This window comes from Terrapene carolina, unplaced genomic scaffold (genome assembly GCF_002925995.2).
Source record: "Terrapene carolina triunguis isolate 2854851 unplaced genomic scaffold, T_m_triunguis-2.0 Scaffold168, whole genome shotgun sequence".
Taxonomy (NCBI): Eukaryota; Metazoa; Chordata; order Testudines; family Emydidae; genus Terrapene; species Terrapene triunguis.
The window spans coordinates 183,881-209,148 of NW_020664519.1; the positions used below are offsets into that span (position 1 = coordinate 183,881).

The 25,268-nt window shown below is 44.6% G+C and overlaps 1 protein-coding gene across 1 annotated transcript in view; it reads left to right on the forward strand.

The window, feature by feature from the left end:
* Positions 1 to 25,268, forward strand: part of LOC113406966 (transcriptional repressor CTCF) — a 54,216-nt gene that overhangs the window by 15,940 nt on the left and 13,008 nt on the right. Inside the window, exons 2-9 of the mRNA XM_026653889.1 lie at positions 15,652 to 16,444; positions 17,150 to 17,320; positions 18,592 to 18,725; positions 20,355 to 20,475; positions 21,699 to 21,848; positions 23,109 to 23,269; positions 23,829 to 24,011; positions 24,365 to 24,500. Of these exons, the coding sequence (XP_026509674.1) occupies positions 15,664 to 16,444; positions 17,150 to 17,320; positions 18,592 to 18,725; positions 20,355 to 20,475; positions 21,699 to 21,848; positions 23,109 to 23,269; positions 23,829 to 24,011; positions 24,365 to 24,500 (1,837 nt within the window). The 5' untranslated portion in view covers positions 15,652 to 15,663. The remainder of the gene's footprint in view (positions 1 to 15,651; positions 16,445 to 17,149; positions 17,321 to 18,591; positions 18,726 to 20,354; positions 20,476 to 21,698; positions 21,849 to 23,108; positions 23,270 to 23,828; positions 24,012 to 24,364; positions 24,501 to 25,268) is intronic.

The following is a 25,268-nucleotide window of genomic DNA, read 5'->3' on the forward strand; positions in this document are numbered from 1 at the left end:
CAGTATAGTTTGAATGTCATAGGATTTACAGCACATGGATTCGTTCAAGTCTAATATCCTCTGGCGTATTGGCCACTAAGTCATGCGTCAGATGACTGTGAAAAGAACCCAACTTTGATCTGTCCAATTGTGAAGAGGTGAAATCCCTTGCTGTCTTCATTCTACAATCTGCTGATATCCTGAAATATGGATTTAATTATTTGTGTCTTGTATTGCTAAGGAGTTAAACTGGAAGACCTTAATGAGTCTCTTCCATCTCTAACTTCTAGAACCGTGACAAGGATACGGAAATTCTACTATTTCGGTATTATACTATTCTTTCCTTCAGAATCCTTGTACAAGTAACAATCTAGTTCTGGTGACTTACTGCACACACGTTTTTAAAGTTGTTCCTTGGAGGCTTCTGTCTCAAGGCCACATTTTATTTTACCATTAAAAAATGGCTTTGAACAGGAATTTCCCCTTTTGTCTAGTGCAGGAAAGACTAGTGCAGATATTAGTGTTCCTGCTATTTCATCACTATTTGCCCCACTGTCTATCTGTGGTAATCCGAATGCCTACAGTCAGTAGGTATTAAACTCTGACAAGGTTGTCTGAGGAAGAAGGCGTTCCATTAAATGTTTTGTTTTATTAACTATGTCCTACATTGCTCCGAGAAAGAAACTTCTGTCTAGTTCAGCTAGGAAAAAAGGTCTGGGTGCAATTAGGGGACACATGCTTAATTCTCTAGTTTGAGATTGTGTTGCTGCTAATATCTCTAATGTTGTTGCTTACCAAAACAGAATGGATATTTCACACTTGGCTAATTTTATATGATAGGGCCTGTCAAATGGGAAAACCCAATGGAAAAATAAATATTTTGTAGCTTCTTTATCCCCTCGTTGCTGAAGCATTCAGCACAAAGTTCTTTAAGTTTATATTAAGGACATATTTATTAATTGTGTATTTCAGCAACTGTTTTTTTGCTATTAGCATTTCTTTCTCCTGCATCTTTCTCTTCTCTGGACTTACTTAGCAGTAGAAATAGAAATTTCAGATGTAACAGAATCCTGCCTTTATTCTTTCACAGCAGTGCTTCCCTTGCCCACAGTCAGCAAGAGTCTTGAAACGGGCCAAGATTTTGCATGGGTGCTGCATGAGTGCTTCAAAATTGCCAGGGGTTCTGAAGCAGGGGTTCTCAACATTTTTCTTTCTGAATCGCCCCCAATATGCTATAAAAATTCCATGGCCCAACTGTGCCACTGCTACTGTTTTTAGTAGATTAAAAGCCAGGGCCAACGTTAGGGGGTAGCAAGCAGAGCAGTTGACCAGGGCCCCACGCCACAGGAACTCCACGAAGCTAAGTTGCTCAGGTTTAATCTTCTGCCCCAGGCAGCGGTGCTCAGGATTCAGCTTTCTGCCCTGGGTCCCAGTGAGTCTAATGCTGGCCCTGCTCTCTGGTTTATTTTGGTGGACCCCCTGAAACCTGCTCACGGCCCCCCATGGGCCATGGACCTCTGGTTGAGAACTGCTGTTCGGAAGGACTGCTCATACAAGGGCTTGATCATGAAATATTGAAGTCAGTAGGAGTATTGCCATTGATTTGAATGGCTGTAGGATGATTCTCTAATTTGTGTATGAGAAATGCAGGATTCCCATTATTTGAAACTCTGGCATATTTCCATTTGTACTATTACTATCCGGATATAAACATTAAGATGGAATTAAGGTTGTAAATACTTCACAAATGTGTGAAAGCCAGGAAACCTCAACGTTAAAATGTGTGTCTAATGACATAACAAATTGTGAAGTTTGCAAATATAGAGTGGAAGTACCTTAACTGAGTCATACTGTTATTCTGTGAACCCTCCTGGTAATGTAGGTATCTGTCTAGAAGCATCGTTGCAATCTGTCCAATGTTTTAAATTACTAGCAGGGCAATGTAATACATTTCAGTTGTTCTCTGTGTAGAGTGGATATGTCTGTAATCTCTGAGTTAGACACTCTGGGTCCAGTTTAAATATAGTCTTTATAGAGTGGGTAGAGATTAAGGCGAATATATGTAGGTGGAGGGGTGTAGGACCTACACAGGAAGGTAAATAAGAATATTGGTCTTACAATGCAAAGTCCAGCAGAGGTTGATTTGTGCCTTGAGACTTCCAGTGGAATGATAGGTGTAGAGGGTGGTTGTGAGCTGCTTGTAGATAATAAAGTATATACAATTGGCATGTTGACTTAAATGGAAATAAATGAGCTTTTGCAGGGAAGGTCTTTGAGTCAGTTTTGGAGGGTACAAAGTGATGTGTCTAGCTCATCAAAGGAGAGTGAGTTGGAGAACAGGGTGTTCATGTGTAATAGGTAGGGCCCTACCAAATTCAGGTCCATTTTGGTCAATTTCATAGTCATAAGATTTTAAAAATCGTAAATTTCATGATTTCAGCTATTTAAATCTGAAATTTCACAGTGTTGTAATTGTAGGGGTCCTGACCCAAAAAGGAGTTGTGGGGGGAAGGGGTTGCCTTGCTGCTACCCTTACTTCAGCGCTGCTGCCTTCACAGCTGGGCAGCTAGCCAGCAGCAACACAGAAGCAAGGATGGCATGGTATGGTATTGTCACCCTTATGTCTGCGCTGCTGCCTGCAGAGCTGGGCCCTTAGTCAGCAGCCACCATTCTCCAGCCACCCAGCTCTGAAGGCAGCAGTGCAGAAGTAAGAGTGGCATGGTATGGTATTGCCATCCTTACTTTTGCACTGCTGCTGGTGGGGCACTGCCTTCAGAGCTGGTCTTCCAGCCAGCAGCCGCTGCTCTCCGTCTGCCCAGCTCTGAAGGCAGCGCAGAAATAATGGTGGTGATACTGTGACTCCTTGCCACCCCAAAAATAACCTTGTGACCCTCCCTGCAACTCCCTTTTGGGCAGGACCCCCAATTTGAGAAACACTGGTCTCCCCTGTGAAATCTGTATAGTATCAGGTAAAAGCACACAAAAGACCAATTTCATGGGGAGACGAGATTTCATGGTCCGTGACGCGTTTTTCATGGCCATGAATTTGGTAGGGCCCTAGTAATAGGTGGCTGGGTATGCATATGTTAGTGCATAGATGATTGTCAACAAAGATGTACATGTTGCTATTAAGGGGTCTGGTTATGTGTCCATATATTATAGTGTTAAGTACCTTGGGGAAGCATAGATTAACTGTAGTGGGTATGTGGACAAGAATAAAAAGATGGCAGAGTTAAGGTTAGGTTAACTGCCATACATTTTTGATTGTTTCATTGATTTCACATTAACTTGGAATTTTCTGGCTTGCAAACTTGCTTTTTCATACTGCCTCTGACCATGGCTAGTACCAGATGTTTCAGGGAAAGGTGCAAGAAACCTACAGACCTTGTCTAAATTGGAGGGGGGGAAGATGTTCTTTAAAAAATGGTTAAGCATTAATTGTTTAAAAACATGATGGTATCTTTTGTAAATGGTGAGTAACAAGGGGACAGCTCCTAGGTGTGACTAAGACCAGCTAGCAACACTTGTAGGTGCTAACACAAGCCTGAGTCAGGTGGCATGGGCCAGCCACGGGTTTTTAATCGCAGTGTAGACATGCCTTAAAATTTTCAATGTGCTACAATGTGACCAGCACCACCTGATTTACCTTCTCTGTAAACCAGTGCTTCTCAAGCTATCTGATGTGGGGAACTGGCAATTTTTTTTCCCAGTGTGCCAGTGACCGGTGCCATATTTTATCCTATTCAACGCTCTTATGAGGAAACTCGCCGCGGACCGGCAGCCGATGGCTCGTGGACCGGCACCGGTCCGCGGACCACCACTTTGAGAAGCACTGCTGTAAACCACTCACTCTTTTGCTATACCTCTCATCTCTTCTAAATTAAGCAGTCTCAATCTGTGAGATCTCTCTTCACATGAAGTCTTTTCCTGTGTAATAATTTTTATCACCCATCTATGAATCCCTCTTTATGTCTGCATTATGGGTGTGGGCTCAATGTCCCATGATGCAGTTCTTCCCATCTCGGCATTCAGTGGGCTTCCGGCTGCATTTTGCTGCATTTTTCAGTGGCCTGCAATTGTGTGCCCACCATCTTTGTCTGAAAGGATGGATCCCACACTGCTTTCTACTGTTGTGGTCACTGTTATGAACACATCGCGGATGGTCATGCAGTATATCTAGAGCACCCAGTCTCAACAGGAATCAGAGTTTCCTGACCTGCAGTGTGCCATGGAAAGAAACAACACCAGATTACTTTTAGCATTCACAGAGCAACTATACACGGCGGACTGTCGCTTTTGGGCTCGGTAAACAAACGCTAAGTGTTGGGATTGCATCATTATGCAGGTCTGGGATGACAAGCAGTGGCTTCAGAACTTTCAGATGCAGAAAGCCATCTTCCAGGAACTGTGTGTGGAGCTTGCCCCAGCACTGCGACCCAAGGATAGCAAAATGAGAGCTGCCCTCTCTTTGGAGAAGCACATGGTGATCACTGTGCGGAAGCTGGCAACTCCAGACTGCTACTGGTCAGTTGCGTATCAGTTTGGAGTTGAGAAGTCTACCGTTGGGTTGCAGTAACACAAGTGTGCAGGGCCATTAATCGCATCCTGCTACAAAGGACTGTGACTCTTGGCAGTGTACGTGAAATATTGGATGGCTTTGCGGCAATGGGATTCCCTAACTGCGGCGGAGTGATAGATAGCATGCATATTCCAATTTTGGCCCCAGACCATCTTGCGACCAAGCACATCAATAGAAAGGGGTACTTCTCAATGGTATTTGCAAGCGCTTATGGATCACCGTGGGCGTTCCACTGACATCAATGCAGGATAGTCCAGGAAGGTGCATGATGCATACATCTTCAGGAATACTGGCCTATACAGAAAGCTCTAAGCAGGGACTTTTTTTCCCCTCCAAACCAGAAGATTCCAGTGGAAAATGTTGAAATGCCCATAGTGATTCTGGGAGACCCAGGGTACCCCTTACTCCCATGCCTCATGAAGCCTTACACGGGAAACCTGGACAGCAGGAAGGGGTGCTTCAACAGTAGGTTGAGCAGGGGCAGAATGACTGTGGAATGTGCCTTTAGCAGATTAAAAGTGTGCTGGCGCTGCCTTTATGACCGATTAGAATTAAATGAGGAAAATATTACCATGGTCATAGCAGCCTGCTGTGCACACCATAATATTTGTGAAGCTAAGGGTGAAAAGTTTCCTCCAGGATGGAGCACGGCGGTGGATTGCCTGGCTGCTGAATTTGAGCAGCCAGCTACCAGCGCTGTTAGGGGCATAACGGGGGGAATTCAGGCCTTGAGGCAACATTTTGACAATGAGCACTAGTAATGTTTTTTTTCCATACAGCACTCTGTCATGCTTTTAAGTTGCCACCTTGCAGGAAAATTGTAATGATTCCTGAACAGGATTTGTAGGCAGAAAATGATCAAACTGACACTATGTATTACTATCAGCAGCAACCATCACGTGTAGGAGACAAATAAGATTGCTTATGTTTCAGAGAGTTTGTTTTTATTAAATACCAATTAACAGCACGCACCAAGTGCTTGGTGGAAAAGGAGATAAGAGTGCAGGGCAGTGTAGGCTCTCATAGCTATGTGTAAGTCCAGCTGTCATTTTAGGAAACTGTCCGAGGGGTGGAGTGAATGGGGTACTGAGACATTCTGGGAAGTTACAAGGAATGTATTGGAGGAGTTTAGGGAGGGTATGGACAGCAGTTCTATATTGTGTTCTGCCTGGAGCATGATTAGGGACTGCCTGGAGCATGGCTAGTATCTCTGTTTGCTCCTCCATCACTTTTATCATCCTCTCCTGGCACTTTACAATGCGCTCCTCACTCTCCTTTCTGTCTTGCCTTTCTATTTTAAATTTTTCCTTCGGGGTCTCTCTCCACTCCCTGTATTCTTTTTTCAATCTCTGCGGATTGGAGCACCACTCAGAACTCCCTCCTTGCTCCGCCTTGGTCGCTACCTTATCTGGCAGAGGCGCTGTGTAGGGGATTCCCCTGAAGATTCCTCACATCTGCCAAAACACAAAAAACAATACACAGAAGCATGATTGTTAGTTCGACCCAGTATTGAATCATTATAGTAAAATACACCTATTTTAATATACGGCTCACTTTCTCTCTGTCTCTTGGCAAGCACGCATCTCGGCGAATACCCTAAACATGGTGAGTTCGGCCGGGGTGGGAAGGAGGTTGGGCGTTCAAGATGGGGCAAAGGGTCTAGGTGGTTTTTTTAAGGGGATCACTGCAGGTGACTAGGGACAGTATTGTAAATTCTATCACCATTTTCCACAGGCGTGGGTCATTGAAGCCGTACCTCCCTTCTAAGGGGTAGCAAGAGTGCATCTCCTGCATGCATGCGGCTTCAAACCCGGTCCCTATGCTGCTCACCCATTTTGGTCCCTGCACAAGTGATTGCTGATTGGTGCAGGAAAGTTTCCTACAATGGGGGAAGGAACAAAGCAGCTCTGCCAAGGAACCTTGGGCAGAGGATTGGCGAGTATCTCCAGGAAAGTTTCCTAGAGATCTCTCTGGAGGATTCCCATGAAATCTTGGAGTGCATTAACATACAGTTCCGCCACACTGCTTAGCTGCACAGAAAATGTGGAGCACACTCAAACACCGCTAGTCTTGTACATTTTATCTCTTCACCCACTTCTACAATATAGTGAGCAAATGACAGCTCTACCTCATATAACCGAGCAGCATCAACTCGAAAATATCACTTACCAGGGCTCTTCTCTCCTGCATCATGTGCCAGAGATGGACTTCTGGGACTAGCTAGACTCCTCCAGAGTGGAAAAGAGTCCTGACTAGCCGCGCCACCGGACGACCCTGCTGTGTGCTACACATCGTCCTCCAACTCAACCTCCTTGTCCACGACTTCATTCTTGGGGTTGAGTCCACTGTCTGCCTCCTCCAGCCCCACCGAAGTATCCACAGAGCTGATGGAGGTGTGGTCGCTGCAAAGGATGGAGTCCAGCTTCTTATAGAAGCAGCAGGTCTTCAGTGCAGCACCAGAGTGACAGTTTGCCTCCCTTGCCTTCTGGTATACCTGCCTCAGCTCCTTTATCTTTGCACAACACTGACATGTGTCCTGTTTGTAGCCCTTATCCAACTAGCCATGAGAAATCTGCCCATAGGTATCAAAGGTCCTACGGCGAAACTGGGACTGCACAGCCTCCTCCCCCCACAGTGGCAGCAGATCCAACAACTCAGGTACGCTCCAAATGGGAGAGCATTTGCTGCGTGGAGCCACCATGGGCAGCTGGGAAGATGTGATATGAGCTCTCCATGCCAAGCAAACAGGAAGTGGAATTTCAAAAATTCCTGGGCCTTTAAAGGGGAAGGGGTGGATGCCTGGGTGCAGAGAAGTGGAGTTCGAACTGCTGACCAGAGCGGGCAGAATAGGTATTTTGCGACACCTCCTGGAGGCCATTTACAGCAACATAATCAAGCGCAGTGTCTACACTGACGCTTTGCCCATATAACTTTGCCGTAAAAAGCTCTACTCCTCTCGTTGAGGAGGTTTTATTTTGTCAGCAAAGCAGGAGAGTTTTCTGGGCAGAAGGAGCACTACAGTGTTTACACCTCCACTGTTTTGTTGACGAAAGCTGACTTTTGTCAACAAAACTGTGTAGTGTAGACAAAGTCTTAGTCACTCTTGGCAACTTGCCAAGATTTTTGAACCAGCAAATTTACTAATAAATAGTTCTATGTACATGTAAGATTTCACATTACAGTGGTCATTAAACTCGACTAGTTCATGGGGTTTTCTACATAATCTTGTATAGTGCTGTAAGATGCTTTGTGATATGTAGAGCATAGTTTAAAAGCAAACTAACTAAACTTCCACCCTAAAATGCTTAAGTACTAGTTAAAGGTACAGACATCACCATGGAACAGATTGGTTTGTGCTCATTTTACCCTAATTCTGAAGTATTTACAGGAACACAAACTAGTAAAAACCAGAAAACTCTTAAGTTAAAGGGCGGGAGGGTAGCAGGGAAAGTACCATGTGGCCTAGACCTAATGGATGTCCCTCTAAACAGTTTAGTAATTTATTATCTGTTTCTTGGTACTGGAAGACATGGCACTTCTCTTCTTCCACACACACATGGATTGGACACATTCTTCTTTTACGCCTGGTCTGCGCTATAGAGTTAGGTCAATCCAAGGCAGCTTATGTTGACCTAACTCTGTAAGCATTTACACTAAAATGTCACTCCCACCAATGTAACTCACCCGTTACGCAGACTTAATAACTCCACCTCCGTGTAAACACTGTGTTACTTATGTCGACTTTAGTGGCCTCCAGGAGGTGTCCCACAATGCCCCATCGTGACCTCTCTGGTCACCATTTTGAACTCTGTTACCCAGCGGCCAGGTACACAGGTACATGCCCCTACCCTTTTAAAGCCCTGTGAATTTTTGAAATTCCATTTTCTGTTTGCTCAGTGTGGAGCGCTCACCTAGTGCCTGCCCAGCTGACCATTCAGGCTGCACACTGCAGACACACTCCTGCCTGGAGTATACAGGAGGTGGTGGATCTCCCGGGTCTGGGGAGAAGAGGCTGTGCAGGCACAGCTCCGATCCAGCCGTAGAAACATCGATATTCATCTTTATTAGTTCACAGTATAGGCTAGCTGGGTCTGACGTCATTCAGAGAAAATAGCAACAGGTGCATTTCCAATGTTATATTACTACACACACAGCACTCATTGTAAGGTTCATACTGGGGTGCAAAAAAACAATGTGAGGCAGAGCCCACTAAAGCAACACACATTACTGTGGTTCACTATTAAAACGGTCTTTCAGAGCCTCCCTGAGCCATATAGCTCCCTGTTGAGCTTTTCTTATAGTCCTGGTATCTGGCTGCTCACTTCTGCCCTCCACCCTGGTGGATACTTTTCCCTCTTTGCTTCACAAATACTATGAAGCACACAGCAGGCATCTATAACCATTGGGTTCCCCCCCCCCCCCCCCGAATTCTAATCTCTAGGCAGCACCAGCAGCCTTTCAAATGGCCATAGGCACATTCAAGTGTCCTTCTGAACCGACTCAGCCTGTAAATGAAGCGTTCCTTGCTGCTGTCAAGGTGGCCATGAGTCATGGGAGTAAAGAATAGGCTGGGTCTCCCAGGATCACTACTGGCATTTCAACATCCACAATAGTGATCTCCTGGTTTGGAAAGAAAGTCCTGCTTGAAGCTTTCTGGACAGGCCTGTGTTCTTAAAGATGTGTGCATCATGCACCTTTCCCTGACCATCCCACATTGATATTGATAAAACATTCTCAGTGATCCCCCAGCACTTTCAGTAACATAAAAAAGAATCCCTTTCTGTTGATGTACTCTGTGGCAAGGTTGTTTAGTGCCAAAATAGGGATATGCATGCCATCTATCACCCCACTGCAGTTCGGGAACCCCATTGCTGCAAAACCATCCACTATGTCCTTCACATTGTCCAGAGTCATAGTCCTTCGCAACAGGATGCAATTAATGGCCCCGCACACTTGCATCACAGCAACCCCCATGGTGAATTTCCCAACTCCAAATTGATTCCCAACTGATCGTTAGTAATGTGGTGTTGCAAACTTCCACACAGCAATCGCCACTTGCTTCTCCACTGTCAGTGCAGCTCTCATTTTGGTGTCACTATGCCAGAAGGTTGGGTAGAGCTCTGCACACACTTTCAGAAATATGGTCTTGCATATCCGAAAGTTCTGCAGCCACTGCTAATCATCCCATACCCACATAACAGTGCAATCCCACCAGTCAGTGCTTGTTTCTTGGGCCCAGAACCGGGGCACCACTGTCTGCAGCTGCTCCATATATGCCAATAACAAATGTGAATTGTTTCTTTCTATGTCCCACAGAAAGGCAGCCTCCAAGGAATTGTCTTGTTCTGCCCGACTCCTCTGGCGGCTCTGCAAATAGTGCAGGATCAGGCACGGTGTGCTCACAATGCTCATCATAATAGTACAGAACTGTGTAGGAGCCATGCTTTTCACAGAGATGGCAGACCTGCAACTTTGCAGGGCTTTTGCAAAGAAGCTCAAAACATTCTGAGATGTTGAAACCATGTTCCCAGTAACCGCTGCATGATTTGTTTGCCCCCATGAGGTATTGCAAACCCTTCCCAAAACACTGCGCTAGATGGTGGCAATTTGAGTGGCATAGCTACCCACGGTGCACTGCTCTCTGTGTCAGTGAAAGTGCTGCTAGTGAGGATGTGCACCACGGACACGAGGAGCGTAGTGTGGACATGCAAAAGCAATTTAATTACTGCAGCAGCTGTACATTGATGTAACTTAAGTTGACTTAATTTTGTGGTGTACACTTTCCCTTAGTCAGTTTCTCAGCCTTTGCTTTCCTGGAAAGGGGTGATGGATAATAGTGTCTACCTGTGATATTTGTAGTAAAGAAAGAGGAGTTGAAGAAATACATGCATCTTGGTTTCCTTCTTGGAAATGGAACAGAGGCTTCTGTTGATGCAATGTTACACTACTCAGAAGGCAGTGAGGTCACTGTAGTAACTTACCATGAGCTTGTGGTCTGTTCCTTATTTACACATAGATTTACAGGACTTTTGTGCAAACTTGTATTCTACCCTAATGCATTAGAATAAATTCAACTTGTGAATACATACAGTTTAACTAACCCTAAGGCACTTGCTCTATTTCTTCTTTTTTTCCTATTCTTCTGTCTTCCTATCATGCTTTTCTGCCCTGCTCTGCTTACCCAGCTCCATTATCTCTTCTCACTTAAAGAGTGATGCCTCCTTTTATCTCTTAACTTTCCATGTCCCTACCCAAATATCTGGGATAATTGTGATTAGAACAGCAGTTCTTAACCAGGGGTCTGGGGCCCCCTGGGGGGTCGCAAGCAGGTTTAAGGGGGTCCACCAAAATAAACCAGAGATCAGGGCTGGCGTTAGACTTGCTGGAGCCCAGGACAGAAAGCTGAAGCCGGAGCCCTACTGCCTGGGGTGGAAGCCCAAGCTCAAGCCCCACCAACTAGGGCTAAGCTGAAGCCCGAGTAGCTTAGCTTTGCGGGGCCCCCTGTGGCATGGGGCCCCAGGCAGTTGCATTGCTTTCTACCCCGTGGATATGCAGAAAAACAGTTGTTGTGCCACATGTAGGCTGTGGAATTTTTATAGCATGTTGGAGGGGCCTCAGAAAGAAAAAGGTTGAGAACCCCTGGATTAGAAGACAGAGTTTGCCCAGGCTTTCACACCTCCACTGTGGGATAAAGACAAAGCTCTGTTCTGATCCCCTGCAGACTGCCAGTCAGTATCAGGTACTCAAGTCTTTCTCAGATGTTTGTCCATGTGGGTTACTGTACATTGAATAGCTAATTGGTGTTAGGAAAGAGGGAGGTGGAAGTGTATATGAAGCAAAATATCAGTACTTCTGGTATTCAGTGCTCCTTGGAAACTGCAACTTCTGGTTGCAAGAAACATTCTGAAAGTCATAGGTTGCACACCAGCAGGTGAACTGTAGTTTGAGCAGACCATGATGTTGATACATTGTCAAAGCAACACAGTCAAAGAGAGAATAATCAATAGACCCAAGAAGGGAGGAACATCAGAAGAAGATGCAATAAAATAGATGTGAATAGAGGCAGATAGCAGTGTGTGTGTGCGTAATATGCATGTATACACTGATATTTTTTCAAAATGGATATCGAAAGTTAATCTAAATCATACCTAGGCAACTGTTTAAGTGGTTTGATATTCAGAGGTGCTGAACAATTCCCTTTGAAATCAAAAAGGAGTTGGATGTGCTCAGCACCACTGGAAAGCAGGCCACAAATATGTGTGCCTTATTTACCCAATATAAAATGTGTCTAATAATGTGCTTTGCATTTACTTTACAGCCTTTCATCTTTAGTGTCCCAAAGCTCTTAACAATTCTTGTCACCTTTGTAAGCCCCAAATTAGCTGGCTTCACTAAGTGTAGAGTTTTGAAATACTCTGAGAGACACTTTTGGTCTAGTGTGGGGGTCTCATCTCAGAGATCAGAATTCCAATCCTGATTTTATTTGTAGCTTCATATGGAAACTAATTTAAACTTTTATCCTATGTTATCCCACCTGTAAAATGGACCCGTGCATGTTCTCTCAAGACTGAGGGGTCATTTTGATGAGGAATACAGGAGTTATCATTTTACCTGATTCTGGAATTTATTTTCTCTTTTCTAAAGGAGAGCCCCAGCTGATTCATTGTAGATCAGGGATCGGCAATCTATGGCATGCCAAAGACGATTTCTAATGGCACACTGCTGCCTGCTGGAGTCCTGGCAGTCAGCAGTGTGCCATTAAAAGCCCGGCCCGGCCCGCTCTTCTCTGCCCTCTGCCCCTCCCGCGGGGGCAGGAGGCATAAGCTTGGTCCTGCTGGCTCCCCTGCCTCTTCCTGCAGTGTGCTGGGTTCCTGCCGCTCCTCCTCCTCTCCGTCCCTCCCTCCCTGCCGGCCGATCAGCTGATGGCCCTTGCGAGGGAGGGGCTGGGGGAGGAGTGGAGTCAGCGTGCTCGCTGCTCCCGGCGGAGGCAGAGAAGAAGCGGGGGCAGGGCCTTGGGGGAGGATGGAATAGGGGCATAGCCCCTCCAGCCCCCTGCCGTGAGCACCCCACGACCCCAGCCCACACCCCCAGCCCTCTGCCCTTACCCCCCCACACACACCCCTAGCCCTGAGTCCTGTACCCCCCTCACACACACACACAGCCCTCTGCCCTGGCCCCCCACACACACACACAGCCCTCTGCCCTGAGCCCTGCAGCCCCGCACACACCCCAGGCCCCTGCCCTGAGCCCTGTACCCCCCTCATACACACCCAGCCCTCTGCTTGACTCCACCCCCCCCCACAACCCCAGCCCTGACTCTGGCATCCCCCCACATACCCAGGCCCCCCATGCCCTGACACCTGCACCCCCCTCACATGCCCCCAGCCCTCTGCCCTGACTCTTGCACCCCCCACATCCCCACCCCCACCCTGAGCACCAAACTGGAGCTCCTGCACCCCCCCCCCACATTCCCACCTGCACCCCTCGCACCAAATGGGAGCTGCCCAGGTAAGCGCTCCACACCCAAACCTCCTGCCCCAACCCTGAGCCTTATTCTAGCTCCTGGCCAGACCCTATACCTCAACCCCCAGCCTGCTCCTTCACCCCCAGCCCTGTGCTCAGTGCAGTCCCACCCTCAGCTCAGTGCAGAGAGAGAGGAAGAGAATGGGCCAGAACCAGGGAGAAGGTAGGTACCCACTGTATGTGGGCAGGGATGGGACCCCAGACCGGCAGCGGGCTGAGTGGGTCCGGCAGCCGGGATCCCGGCTGGCAGGAGCCGGCGGATGGAACCCCTGAGCAGCAGCGGGCTGAGCCGCTCAGCCCACTGACGGTCTGGGGTCCCGGCCGTCAGCCCCACACAGCCCGCTGCCGGTCTGGGGTTCTGGCTGCCGGACCCTTGCCAGCCAGGTTCCCGGCCGCAGGTCCCGCTCAGCCCACTGCCCATCTAGGTGAACAGAACCCCAGACCAGCAGCGGGTTAAATTAAAATTAAATTAATTTAATTTTAAATGAAGCTTCTTAAACATTTTGAAAACCTTGTTTATTTTACAATACAATAATAGTTTAGTTATATAATATATAGACTTATAGAGAGAGACCTTCTAAAAAACATTAAAATGTATTACCGGCACGTGAAACCTTAAATTTAAGTGAATAAATGAAGACTCGGCACACCGCTTCTGAAAGGTTGCCGACCCCTGTTGTAGATGATGAAAATAGTCACCATGGATCCATTGGCTTTGACAGAGATTTGTCTAGTTTCCAAATAAATGGCAATTTCTTAAAAACCTTACTTTTTCTACTCTTGAAAACTACCTTGTTCACAAGCCATTGTTAAAATCTACCAATGCCTGAAATTTTGTATTCTAGTGAGTTTTTTAACAGGATCACAAGCAGTATTGGACAAAAATTTCAGAAATGTTTACATATTGACATTTTTATTTTTAAAAATTCTGAAATGTTCTTGTTGCCAACAAGATCTAGCTATAAACATTTTGAAATTATCTGTTTAGTTACAAGGCAAAACCAGCCTTCTACTATGACTGGTGGCAACCTTAAGCATAGAAAAGCGAGCACCTCTCCATTATAAACCGCTAGAACTCCAATCTTGCAACTCCAAAAATGCAGGTCACTTGAGCCAAAGAAAGGTGTTAGCTGTAGAACAGGGTGGGCAAACTTTTTGGCCCGAGGGCCACATTGGGGTTGCAAAACTGTATGGAGGGCCGGGTAGGGAAGGCTGTGCCTCCCCAAACAGCCTGGCCCCCACCCCCATCTGACCCCTCCCACTTCCTGCCCCCTGACTGCTCCCCTCAGAACCTCTGACCCATCCAACCCCCGCCTTGCTCCTTGTCCCCTAACCGCCCTCTCCTGGGACCCCCCGCCCCTAACCGCCCCCGGGACCCCACCCCCTATCCAGCCCCCCCTGCTCCCTGTCTCCTGACTCCCCCGACCCCTATCCACACCCCTGCCCCCTGACAGGCCCCCAGGACTCCCACGCTTATCCAATTCCCCTGACCGCCCCCCAGAACCTCCACCCCATCCAACCAATCCCTGTCCCCTGACTGCCCCCCGGGACCCCTGCCCCTTATCCAATCCCGCGGCCCTCTTACCATGCCGCTCAGAGCAGCATGTCTGGCAGCCGGATGTGGCCCACCTCTGCTGTAGAAGGATCCTTATGTTCTTGCTAAGCTGCAGCTGGCCAGTAGAGGGCAACATGCACAAATACATGTAGTGTCTGATCCTGTTTCCACTGAAGTCAGCGTCCAAAACATCCCTTTACGTTAACAGGAGCAAACTATCCACAACAAATGTTACTAAATCATCTGTTTTCTTTAAATATGACTGCATATGAATTTTTATGGAGATTGAACAACGTGGAAAGTAGTAATTTTTGTGAGCTAGAGGGAGACAAAGAAATGTGAATTCATCAGAATTTCATTTGGGGTATTTTTTTAATGACTTGTAATTCTCAGACAGGTTGCACTTTCTTCAGATTTTGCAGAAACATCTTTCTTCTGTTTTAAGAATAAATCTTGCAGTTTTAGGACCAAATGAAATTTCCAAGTTCATGTATCCTGGTGCTTCATAACAAAAGCTGGCTGCAACCATATTGTTATTACTTTATTTTCATGCTTTTTAAAAATAAATAGTTCAAGATTGCCTTTGATATTGCTGGCAACTGTGTAAAGTGAGACTATAAGATGCATAAGCAGTAATTTATAAGCAATGAATAATACCAGTGTACATCCTGCCTTTGGGATTTACAGATTTTTTTAAGTATGTAGTGGGAAATGTGCATATCACTTAATCTCTCCTCCCCCTATCCCTTCCTTCCCTGAAACTGGCACAGTAGTTGTTTCACTTCAGATTGTGTTCTACTACTACTTTGGTATTAAAGCTGTTACCAACAGTATGTCAATAGAATGTGACCCCAAAGTTCTGCTTGTTTCCATGTTAGAATATCAGTGAATGTAACGAGTCCCTATTGTCTGACCATTTGTCTTCAGTCTGAACTTCTGTCCCATCAATTTGTACTGCTTGTTGTCAAAACAGTCATCTAAGTGACCTTGTAAAATACCTTTCTTGTTTCTACAGCAGGAAGGCAAAATGGAAAGCGAGACAATCGAAGCTATTGGGGAGGAGTCGGAAACTTTCATTAAGGGGAAAGAAAGAAAGACCTATCAAAGACGCCGTGAAGGTGGGCAGGAGGAGGATGCTTGCCATATACCACCGAACCAAGCAGATGGGGGTGAAGTAGTGCAGGATGTCAACAGTGGCGTGCAAATGGTAATGATGGAACAGCTGGATCCAACGCTTCTTCAAATGAAGACTGAAGTAATGGAAGGCACAGTGGCTCAGGAAGCAGAGGCTACAGTAGATGACACACAGATAATAACACTTCAGGTTGTTAATATGGAAGAACAGCCTATAAACCTTGGTGAGCTTCAGCTTGTCCAAGTACCTGTTCCAGTGACTGTACCTGTTGCCACTACGTCTGTGGAAGAACTTCAGGGAGCCTATGAAAATGAAGTTTCCAAAGGAGGCCTGCAGGAGGGAGAGCCTATGATCTGTCACACGCTACCTTTACCAGAAGGGTTCCAGGTAGTGAAAGTAGGTGCAAATGGTGAGGTGGAGACACTGGAACAAGGTGAACTTCAGCCACAGGAAGATCCCAATTGGCAGAAAGATCCAGACTATCAGCCACCAGCCAAAAAATCAAAGAAAACCAAAAAGAGCAAGCTCCGGTACACTGAGGAAGGCAAAGATGTGGATGTTTCTGTGTATGACTTCGAAGAGGAGCAGCAGGAGGGTTTGTTGTCTGAGGTTAATGCAGAAAAGGTGGTGGGCAACATGAAGCCCCCTAAACCAACAAAAATCAAAAAGAAAGGTAAATTAACTATTCTTAAGTAGCTCTGTTTAAAATGTATTTTTCACAATGGGAACTTACGAAAGGGCTGAAAAAGAAATGACAATAAACTCAGCTAGACTGTATTGGGAGTAAAGCCCTTGTGTTGGTAAAAAAATTCCTCTGTTATTAATTAAAGCCATAAGTAAAAGCTCTCTGTTCTTCCATTTTCAGAGGAAGCTTCCATCTTCTGTTCCTGTGCTACGTAGCTGTTTACTTTGCTTTGAATATGATGCTTTGACCTTGTTGCTACTGTACAACTAGACTTGAAAGGGTTCTATTTTACTACATTTCACTGGATAATGTAGATATTTGTTTCTGAGATTTTAGTATTTTTATCAACAGTTTTACACCAAATGATAAAAACCCAGATACTGGGTTTTTTTAACCAATTACCAGATAAAATTGACAGCAAAAGAATGCAGTGTTTGTGTTTGATTTTCTCTTTTGTCCTGTGAGGACAGTGCAGGAGAAAAATGATTATTGACATGTTAATTAAAATCCTAAAACAATAGCTTATCACTGCCTTCTATTTCTAATAGAAAGTACAGTTCAATTTAGTTGCACAAGATTACTTTCCATGTAATAGTTTCATGGAACAAGGAAAGACTATTGAAATCTTGAACCTAACGTAGAGCAGTGGAGTACGTGGCTGATTAGAGTAAAGCTGGTTTACTTTGTGGCCAGGTGTAAAGAAGACATTCCAGTGCGAGCTGTGCAGTTATACTTGTCCACGTCGTTCTAACTTGGACCGCCACATGAAAAGCCACACTGATGAAAGACCACACAAGTGCCATCTCTGTGGTAGAGCTTTCCGGACAGTCACGCTGCTGAGGAACCACCTCAATACTCACACAGGTATTGTATGCAGAGCTAATGCTGTACAATCAGTAAAGACAATGTTTTAGTTACACGTCTTGTACAGTAGGAGTTTTATAGGATTCACTCTTTAGTATTAGTCCTTCCCTCCCTTGTATCTCCTATAAGATATTCCTGTAGGAAAAGGATTTCACAGTGCTGTTACCTCAGTGTTTCTGATATGAGCCCAGTTAGCTTTGCTTTTTGTCTTGCTGGGCCAGTGGAGAAGCTCAGTATGTGCCTGGATATAACTTGACAAATGGCCTGATCCAGCTCCCTTTGAAACTATTGGAAAAATCCCTTTGACTTTAGTGGAAGTTGATTCAGGCCCTAAGCTTACATCAGTTCCATGCTCATGCTCCTTCTTGTGTGGAAGCAGGATAAGGACGGGTTCAAAGATGAACAAAAGGACAGGGACCCCCAAGAGAAGAGTGTGAGGGGGACCAATACAAAATTATTTAAGTTTATATGGGAGAGGGAAAAATAGAAATGAATTACTTAGTTTTATTATAGAGGCTTCTTAAGCCACTTAGGGATCTGGGGCAAAATCAGTACTTGGTCCTGCTAATGAAGGCAGGGGGCTGGACTCGATGACCTTTCAAGGTCCCTTCCAGTTCTAGGAGATAGGATATCTCCATTAATTAAAATTTGAACAGTTGGGCTTGGCACTGCTCTATAGACAAAGGCAAGTTTATATCATAATACATAAGTTATATAGCCCTGTCTGGGATGATTTAGTTGGGGTTGGTCCTGCTTTGAGCAGCGGGTTGGACTAGATGACCTCCTGAGGTCCCTTCCAACCCTGATATTCTATGATTCTAAGTACCTGTCTAATGGCGAATGGGAATGAGAACCAAAATAAAGCTACCACTCGCAACAAAGTGAGCAGGGGGGGAAGATGTTTCCATATTCCCAATTTATTCTACACACAGAACACCTAGCTAAATGATTGGATTCTAGGAATAACCATGGGATCAGAAGACAATACAGGGTTTTGTTTATCTATATGTACGGTGTTTCATTTAGCTAAATACATCCTTTTGATCATCCTCAAAAATTGTAAATCTCTTTAGTAATATGATGGCTATTTTACACAAAAGTGGCAACTTTTCAGTTCAAGCGCACAATAACTGTGCTACAGTGTCTCAGGTTTTTCAGATTATGAATCCAAAGTTTCTAATTTATAAAAGCGAAACTAGCATGTGTTGTTTTCGTTGGCTCATCACTCAACTTTAATATTTTCTCCCTCCTTCCTGGCTATACACATATAGGTACTCGCCCTCACAAGTGCCCAGACTGTGATATGGCCTTTGTGACCAGTGGAGAGTTGGTTCGGCATCGCCGTTACAAACATACTCATGAGAAACCATTCAAATGTTCGATGTGCGACTATGCTAGTGTAGAGGTACGTTTGGGTTAATCATTACCACAGAACCAACCATTCATGCCATACATGGCCAGGGTCTGCGTCAACAATTTCCATTAAAACATTTTATTTAGAGGAGTTTACACTTTGGCCATAAAAAGTGGTCTTTAAGCAGAAATTTTGTAAATAAGGCTTGTCTTTGAAAGCAAATGGTGAGATTAAAAAAAAAAATTAAAATAAAGAGAAATTGGTTTGTGGGTGGTATGTGCACAAAAAGCCTAGAGATTTTTCCCTACCCTTTGGGGACCCAATAGCAGAGTTTTAATGATAATAAAATTCAACATTCAGGGTTAATTAGCTAACCCCTGGATGTAGGAGGTAACAATATCTTGAGATAAATGTACTTCAAGGTTGGCAACACCCTCAGATTTAAGAAATGTGGTCTCAGTCTTGTACCGTGCACTTGCTTGTTAAGAAGAATGAGCATCTGCGGTCAAAATGAGTCATGTGTGTTTTGTTTTTTGTTTTTTTCTTGCGTCTCTCTTCTCCAAAAGTCTGTCTTCTCATTCAAAATTATTGAAAAGCTGACTGGGAGGCGGCTTACTGGAATGTTCTTCTCCTTTCCCTAATCAGCACTGAAGCTGAAGGAGAGTTTTTAAAATAAATGTTACTTTAAAAAGAAATTACTCATGCTGGGTAGTAGGGAGAAGAGGCTTAGGCAAGCTAAGGATCAGCATGATTGACAGGAGTGGGACATGTGCAGTAATAGGTTGAGATGGTACAGGAAGAAATGGAAGTGGGCATTTCAGTCTCATTGTAGTTGCCCCTTTTTGATCTGAGTGGTTAGCCAAGTTCAGGGTGTTGTGGATGCTCCGGTTAGGAGGGGAAAATTATGATAGGCACGTATTTTCGTGTTTATTGACAAGGAGTGTACAAAGTTCTATTTCCTTGAGCATAGGAAGAACCAAACAAGAGATTCTTTTCTTACAGCCCCAAGCCTCTTTAGCCAGCACCACAAGCCCCTTCTTTAGGCTTCTGTCAGGATCACAGATTCTCCAGACTGTCCCTGTTTTATTCTGTGCTGTCTCTGAGCCTTCCTTCTCTTACTCACACACACATTTCTGGGCAGCCTTGCATTTGTCTGGGGTTTTTTTGGAGACTGCTATTATTTCAGTCACTTCTTTACATTCATCCTGAATGAAAGATGGTGGTTGTGCCTGATTCGTAACAGCAAGATTTAACCCAACCAACAGCGCCGTCTAGGTTCTTTTGCTGTGCAGTTACTGTGGACTTTTAATCTGAGCACTTTACGGATCTGAAGTTCTGAGGGCTGCGATGAATGTAGTACGGTGAATTACATAGTGTAGTTGAGAAATAACCAGAAAATCACTATGCACATCGTTCCCCCGAGCTAGCTTGAGCTGGGATTTGTTGTTATGGGTCAGTAACCATGCAGCATCCTCATACACTGTAGCTGAGGCTATTCCATTTCACATCTATACTGATTCGTAACGTGGGCTGAACCTTTTGAGTAATACAAGAAGTCAAAAACCCAGCAGAGTACTTCAGTTTAAAAAACCCGAAACTTCTCACTGAATTTCTTGGCTTGGATTCTGAAAGGCTGGCTTATTCATCTGTGCTAACACCAACCACATTCTTGGATTTCAGGTCAGCAAGTTGAAACGCCACATTCGCTCTCATACTGGAGAGCGCCCATTCCAGTGCAGCTTGTGCAGTTATGCCAGCAGGGATACTTACAAACTGAAGAGGCACATGAGAACTCACTCTGGTATTGATTCCATGCTTGGTTAATGTGCTATTGGTGCTTCAGCATTGGGCATAGAGGCTCAGGAATGCTAACGTATGCTAGAGCTCTCAACACACCTGTCACCATGAATCTGGCAAAATGAAAGATTGCTTCATGTTTATGTAGAAAAGGTGTAAAGTCTGCAAGTGAAGAGCATGCACCTGGGTTTAGCATCTAAATCGGTACATTGAACGTTTTTGTTACTGAATTGAGAAATGGGAGTTTGCTTGAGAGAGCCTGTCTCCAGTTTTGTCACAGAAAATTAAAAATCTGTTTAGCAGAATGAGAGCTCTAGAATACAGGCATACCATAAAATAGAAGGGTAATATAAATCAGTATAAATCTCTGAACATCAGTGTTTACCCCACTTTCAGTCTTCTCGCAGACATTCAGGGTCACACTTGTTCAATGTTTGGTACAGGAGCATTTCACTAAACTAGTTTGTGAAAATCCCATGGATAATTGACACCAAACACTAGTGCAATACTAATATTGCTGCTAAAGTGTGAAGGAAAAAATGTCTTGTAACTGTGTGGGTGGGGGGAGGATATTGGCACTTGTGAAAGCAAAAATCTGATAGTGTGTGCTAAATCCTTACATGTTGCACATTAGCCCCTCACAAAACTCTTAGGGCTGGTCTATACTTAGCCGCTAGTTCGGCGGCTGGAAATCGAACTTCCTGGTTCGATTTATCGCGTCTGGTCTGGACGCGATAAATCGAACCAGGAAGTGCTCGCCGTCGACTGCGGTACTCCAGCTCAACGAGAGGAGTACCGCGGAGTCAACGGGGGAGCCTGCCTGCCGCGTGTGGACCGCGTCTGAACCGCGGTAAGTTCGAAGTAAGGTATGTCTACTTCAGCTACGTTATTCACGTAGCTGAAGTTGCGTACCTTACTTCGACTTGGGGGGTTAGTGTAGACCAGGCCTTACTGTACCTAAATCCTCAGCGAGGCAGGTCTGTTTTGGAACTAAGGTGATGAGATGCACAGTGGTTTTGTGATGTGGGCAGATGTGTAGTAGGGGACTGAGACTTCCCTAAACTCCTCTAGCCTGTGAAAGGGATAGATCACCAGAGCACTAAAATATTGTGCCACCAAATCCACATTTTGACGGTTCTTTCCAATTCAGGTATATTTTTAATTAGACAAGACTGGTTAATAAAACTAACTTCATGCACTAAATACTCTTTCCTTCCCCTGCTAAAGGAGAGAAGCCTTATGAATGTTACATCTGTCATGCTCGCTTTACCCAGAGTGGCACCATGAAAATGCACATTTTACAGAAGCACACAGAGAATGTGGCCAAATTTCACTGCCCCCACTGCGACACTGTCATAGCAAGAAAGAGTGATTTAGGTAAGTACCGCTTAACCTGGTGGTGAAAAATGTCTTTGAACGGACCAGAGTTGATAGAAGAGTTTTCACAAGGCACAGGGATTAATATAGACTAAATTCCATAGGCGGTAGATTCTTGTGAGTGGTGCAAAATATGACACTTACTGACCTGAGTGGTGTTGGACGGTAATTTGTTGATTTATAATAACCACCCCTTACTGTGAAAACTATTGGTTGCTTCTTATACTGTTCCAGTGTGGCAGCATGCTTACCAAGAATAAAAAGCAGGCCGCCAGTATGGTGCCCATAGACATGCACTTACTGAGCCAAAATAAAAATGTTGCTTGCTGGCTCTACAGAATTTGCTGTCCCTGCCCATCTAAGGGTATTAGACTGGCTCAGTGAGTTTAAAGGCAAAAATATGCTATCCTAAACTAAACTTGGAGCAATGAAATGACTGTCTTCTGGGCAGCAGTCCCTCTGCTGTTTTTCATAGAAAAGAAATCCAGCACATTAAATCACTTGAGATAGTCATTGTACACTGTGTGGAGTTCTGACAGGGATAATAAAGTCTTGCTGGATTGTAGCAGTGCAGTTCCCTTTGCTATGGTTAAGTCTTTCAAGATTTGTTTTATAAACTGCTATTGTCACAAGATAGTGAGTTGACAGTAGTTCTCTGGTGAAGTGTGGCACAGCATGGCTGGGTTCCTGGCACTCCCATTTTGACTTGAATGATCTATTCTTCTCACTTTCACAATTGTATGGGTTTTTTTAACCTCTTTCTCTCTCTCTCTCTTTCCCCCGCCCAAAGTAAATGGAAGGGTCCAATTGAAACCCACAAAGCAAAGAAACCACTAACGCCAAACTCTGGCCTGATACTCTCACTGTTTTACCTTGCTCGTTTTGCCACGTACAAAAGTATCTGCCTGCCTTGCATTTTAACTCCTACTCTTCATAGGACATAGTTTTGTGGTTTAATAAATCAGATATTTTAATGAGCTTATTAATGAGCTGTTAGTTCTTGGAGGCTTTCCCAGCAAATTAGTATATGTACATTTAGATTGGCAATGGAAACAAACCTTTTTGGTGAACAGGAAAACAGAAATTTGAGGAAGAAATTGCTAATCATACATGGCGCTGTTAATGTAATTTCAAAGTATTAATAGGGCCCAGGCTTCTAGCTTCCAACCAAATTATATAACAAAAGCACCCAAGAGGATAGGTATTAAGAGAATATCTTTATCAGCTGTAATATAAGGAGACTTTTTCTTGTGTTATTAGGTGTTCATTTACGAAAGCAGCATTCCTACATTGAGCAGGGCAAGAAGTGCCGTTACTGTGATGCTGTGTTCCACGAACGATACGCTCTCATCCAGCATCAGAAATCTCACAAGAATGAGAAGCGCTTCAAGTGTGACCAGTGTGATTATGCATGCAGACAGGTAAGCCTACTGGTGATTCCAGAGAGGTTGGCTGTTCACGCAGCCCTTGTGAACATCCAGAGCAGCATTCTCATCCAGCACAGCAAATGTGGGCTACAAATCAAACATTAAAGAAGAAACTACTAATCTTGGTAGCTGATCAAATTTGATGCCTTCTCTTTTCGTCTATGTTAAGGACTGATATAGGAAAGTGTAGTGCCCTTTTACACTGGCCTTAGCCTTCCAGCTAAGGGTCTCTTTACAGAAATTATCTTCTAAAGAAGACAAAGAATGGAATATGTTTGTCACAGAACTGGAGTATTGGCTGGCACAGGGGAAAGAAACTGCAGCTAGGATCCTGGCAGCTGAATGTAGCATGGATGGAGATGTCCCAGCTCACCTAAAGGAGCATCTTCCCCTCCCCTCTCCTCCCAGATGCTGCTCTCTGAGTGAAATATTAGAGCTCTTCCCCCTATTAATGACAACTGCTAACCTTTTGCATTCATGTGTCTGAGTTCATATTCATTACTACTGCTCTGTGTTTTGCTTACTCTTCTGAATGATTTTCTCTCAATGACAGGAGCGGCACATGATCATGCACAAACGTACCCATACTGGAGAAAAGCCTTATGCCTGTAGCCATTGTGATAAAACCTTCCGTCAGAAACAGCTCCTCGATATGCACTTCAAACGTTACCATGACCCCAACTTTGTCCCTGCTGCCTTTGTCTGTTCAAAGTGTGGGAAAACATTCACTCGCAGGGTAAGTGAGCAGACCACGGTTTGAACTGATCTCTGTAAGGGGAGGGAGGCTGTTCCATAAAACAATAAGCTGTAAGCGTGTGTTTGAGAAGGGGAGCTGGACGCAGCTCACACTTAGATTAGTGTATTCTTTGCAGCAGTAACCACCTAAGGAAACTAAAAAGACAGTTGATGGTAAAACTCAAAATAAACATACATTAACACAATCACTGGTTTCTCTGGATTCTACATAAGTGGGAATTTTTAATTTATTTTTTGTAAGGAATAAGCTATCAAAAGTAGAACTTGGCTTGTAAATACAGGCCTGCTACCTAGTTTTGATTTCAGTGTTTGTTTTTTCCTTTCCCTGATTAGAACACCATGGCTAGACATGCAGATAATTGTTCTGGCCCAGATGGTGTAGAAGGAGAGAATGGAGGGGAGCCTAAGAAGGGAAAACGTGGGAGAAAGAGAAAGATGCGTTCTAAAAAAGAAGATTCCTCTGATAGTGGTAAGAGCACTGCGTAATGAACTGGTTAAATGTACCTAGCCTTTTGTACCAGCTTGTAGTAAACCATCTCTTTTCTATTGGTACCTTACTAGTCAAGACTGTTTTCACTGGAAGTCTACAACATAGTTATTGCACATGCATTTCATTCCCCCTGGAATGCTATGTTGTGTGAGTGTACACATATAAGTATAACAACTTGAATTTTTACCATCACTGACTACAACTGTAAATGGCCTATGTTCTACATGTGTCTCAATATACTCCAGCTATTGAGACTGGCTTTTGGGGCCAGTTTGTGTCGTGGATAGGGCAAAGATGCAGCTCAGGCTTGCTTTTGAAGGATAGAGTTTTATTGCTGGATGGGGATGAATGAGATAGATAAGGAGGCTTCTAGCTACAGTATGTAGTAAGTGGGTTTCTCTGGCTTCTGGCGGAATTTTAGATGGGGTGGATGTTCCGTATTGTATAAGGATAAGAAATGGTGTTGCTGTGCGCCATGTGAATGAGTAGCTGATCTGGAGGAGAGTCTGTGCTAGTAGACAGTGGCTCTTAATTTCTCTTTACAGTAGATGAGGTGAGGACTTGTAGCTATTGGAGATGACATACAGTGACTGGAAGGAAGGTGGTTTCCTGTGGACAGAGGATGGGATTTGATAGAGTTGAGGTTTCATAGAACACGAGTTCAGAATTCTCTGGCTTTCTAAGTGTAGTTGTTTTAAAATAAGTAGCACCTTCCAATGTTCTGAATCAGTTGAAATATCTTCACTT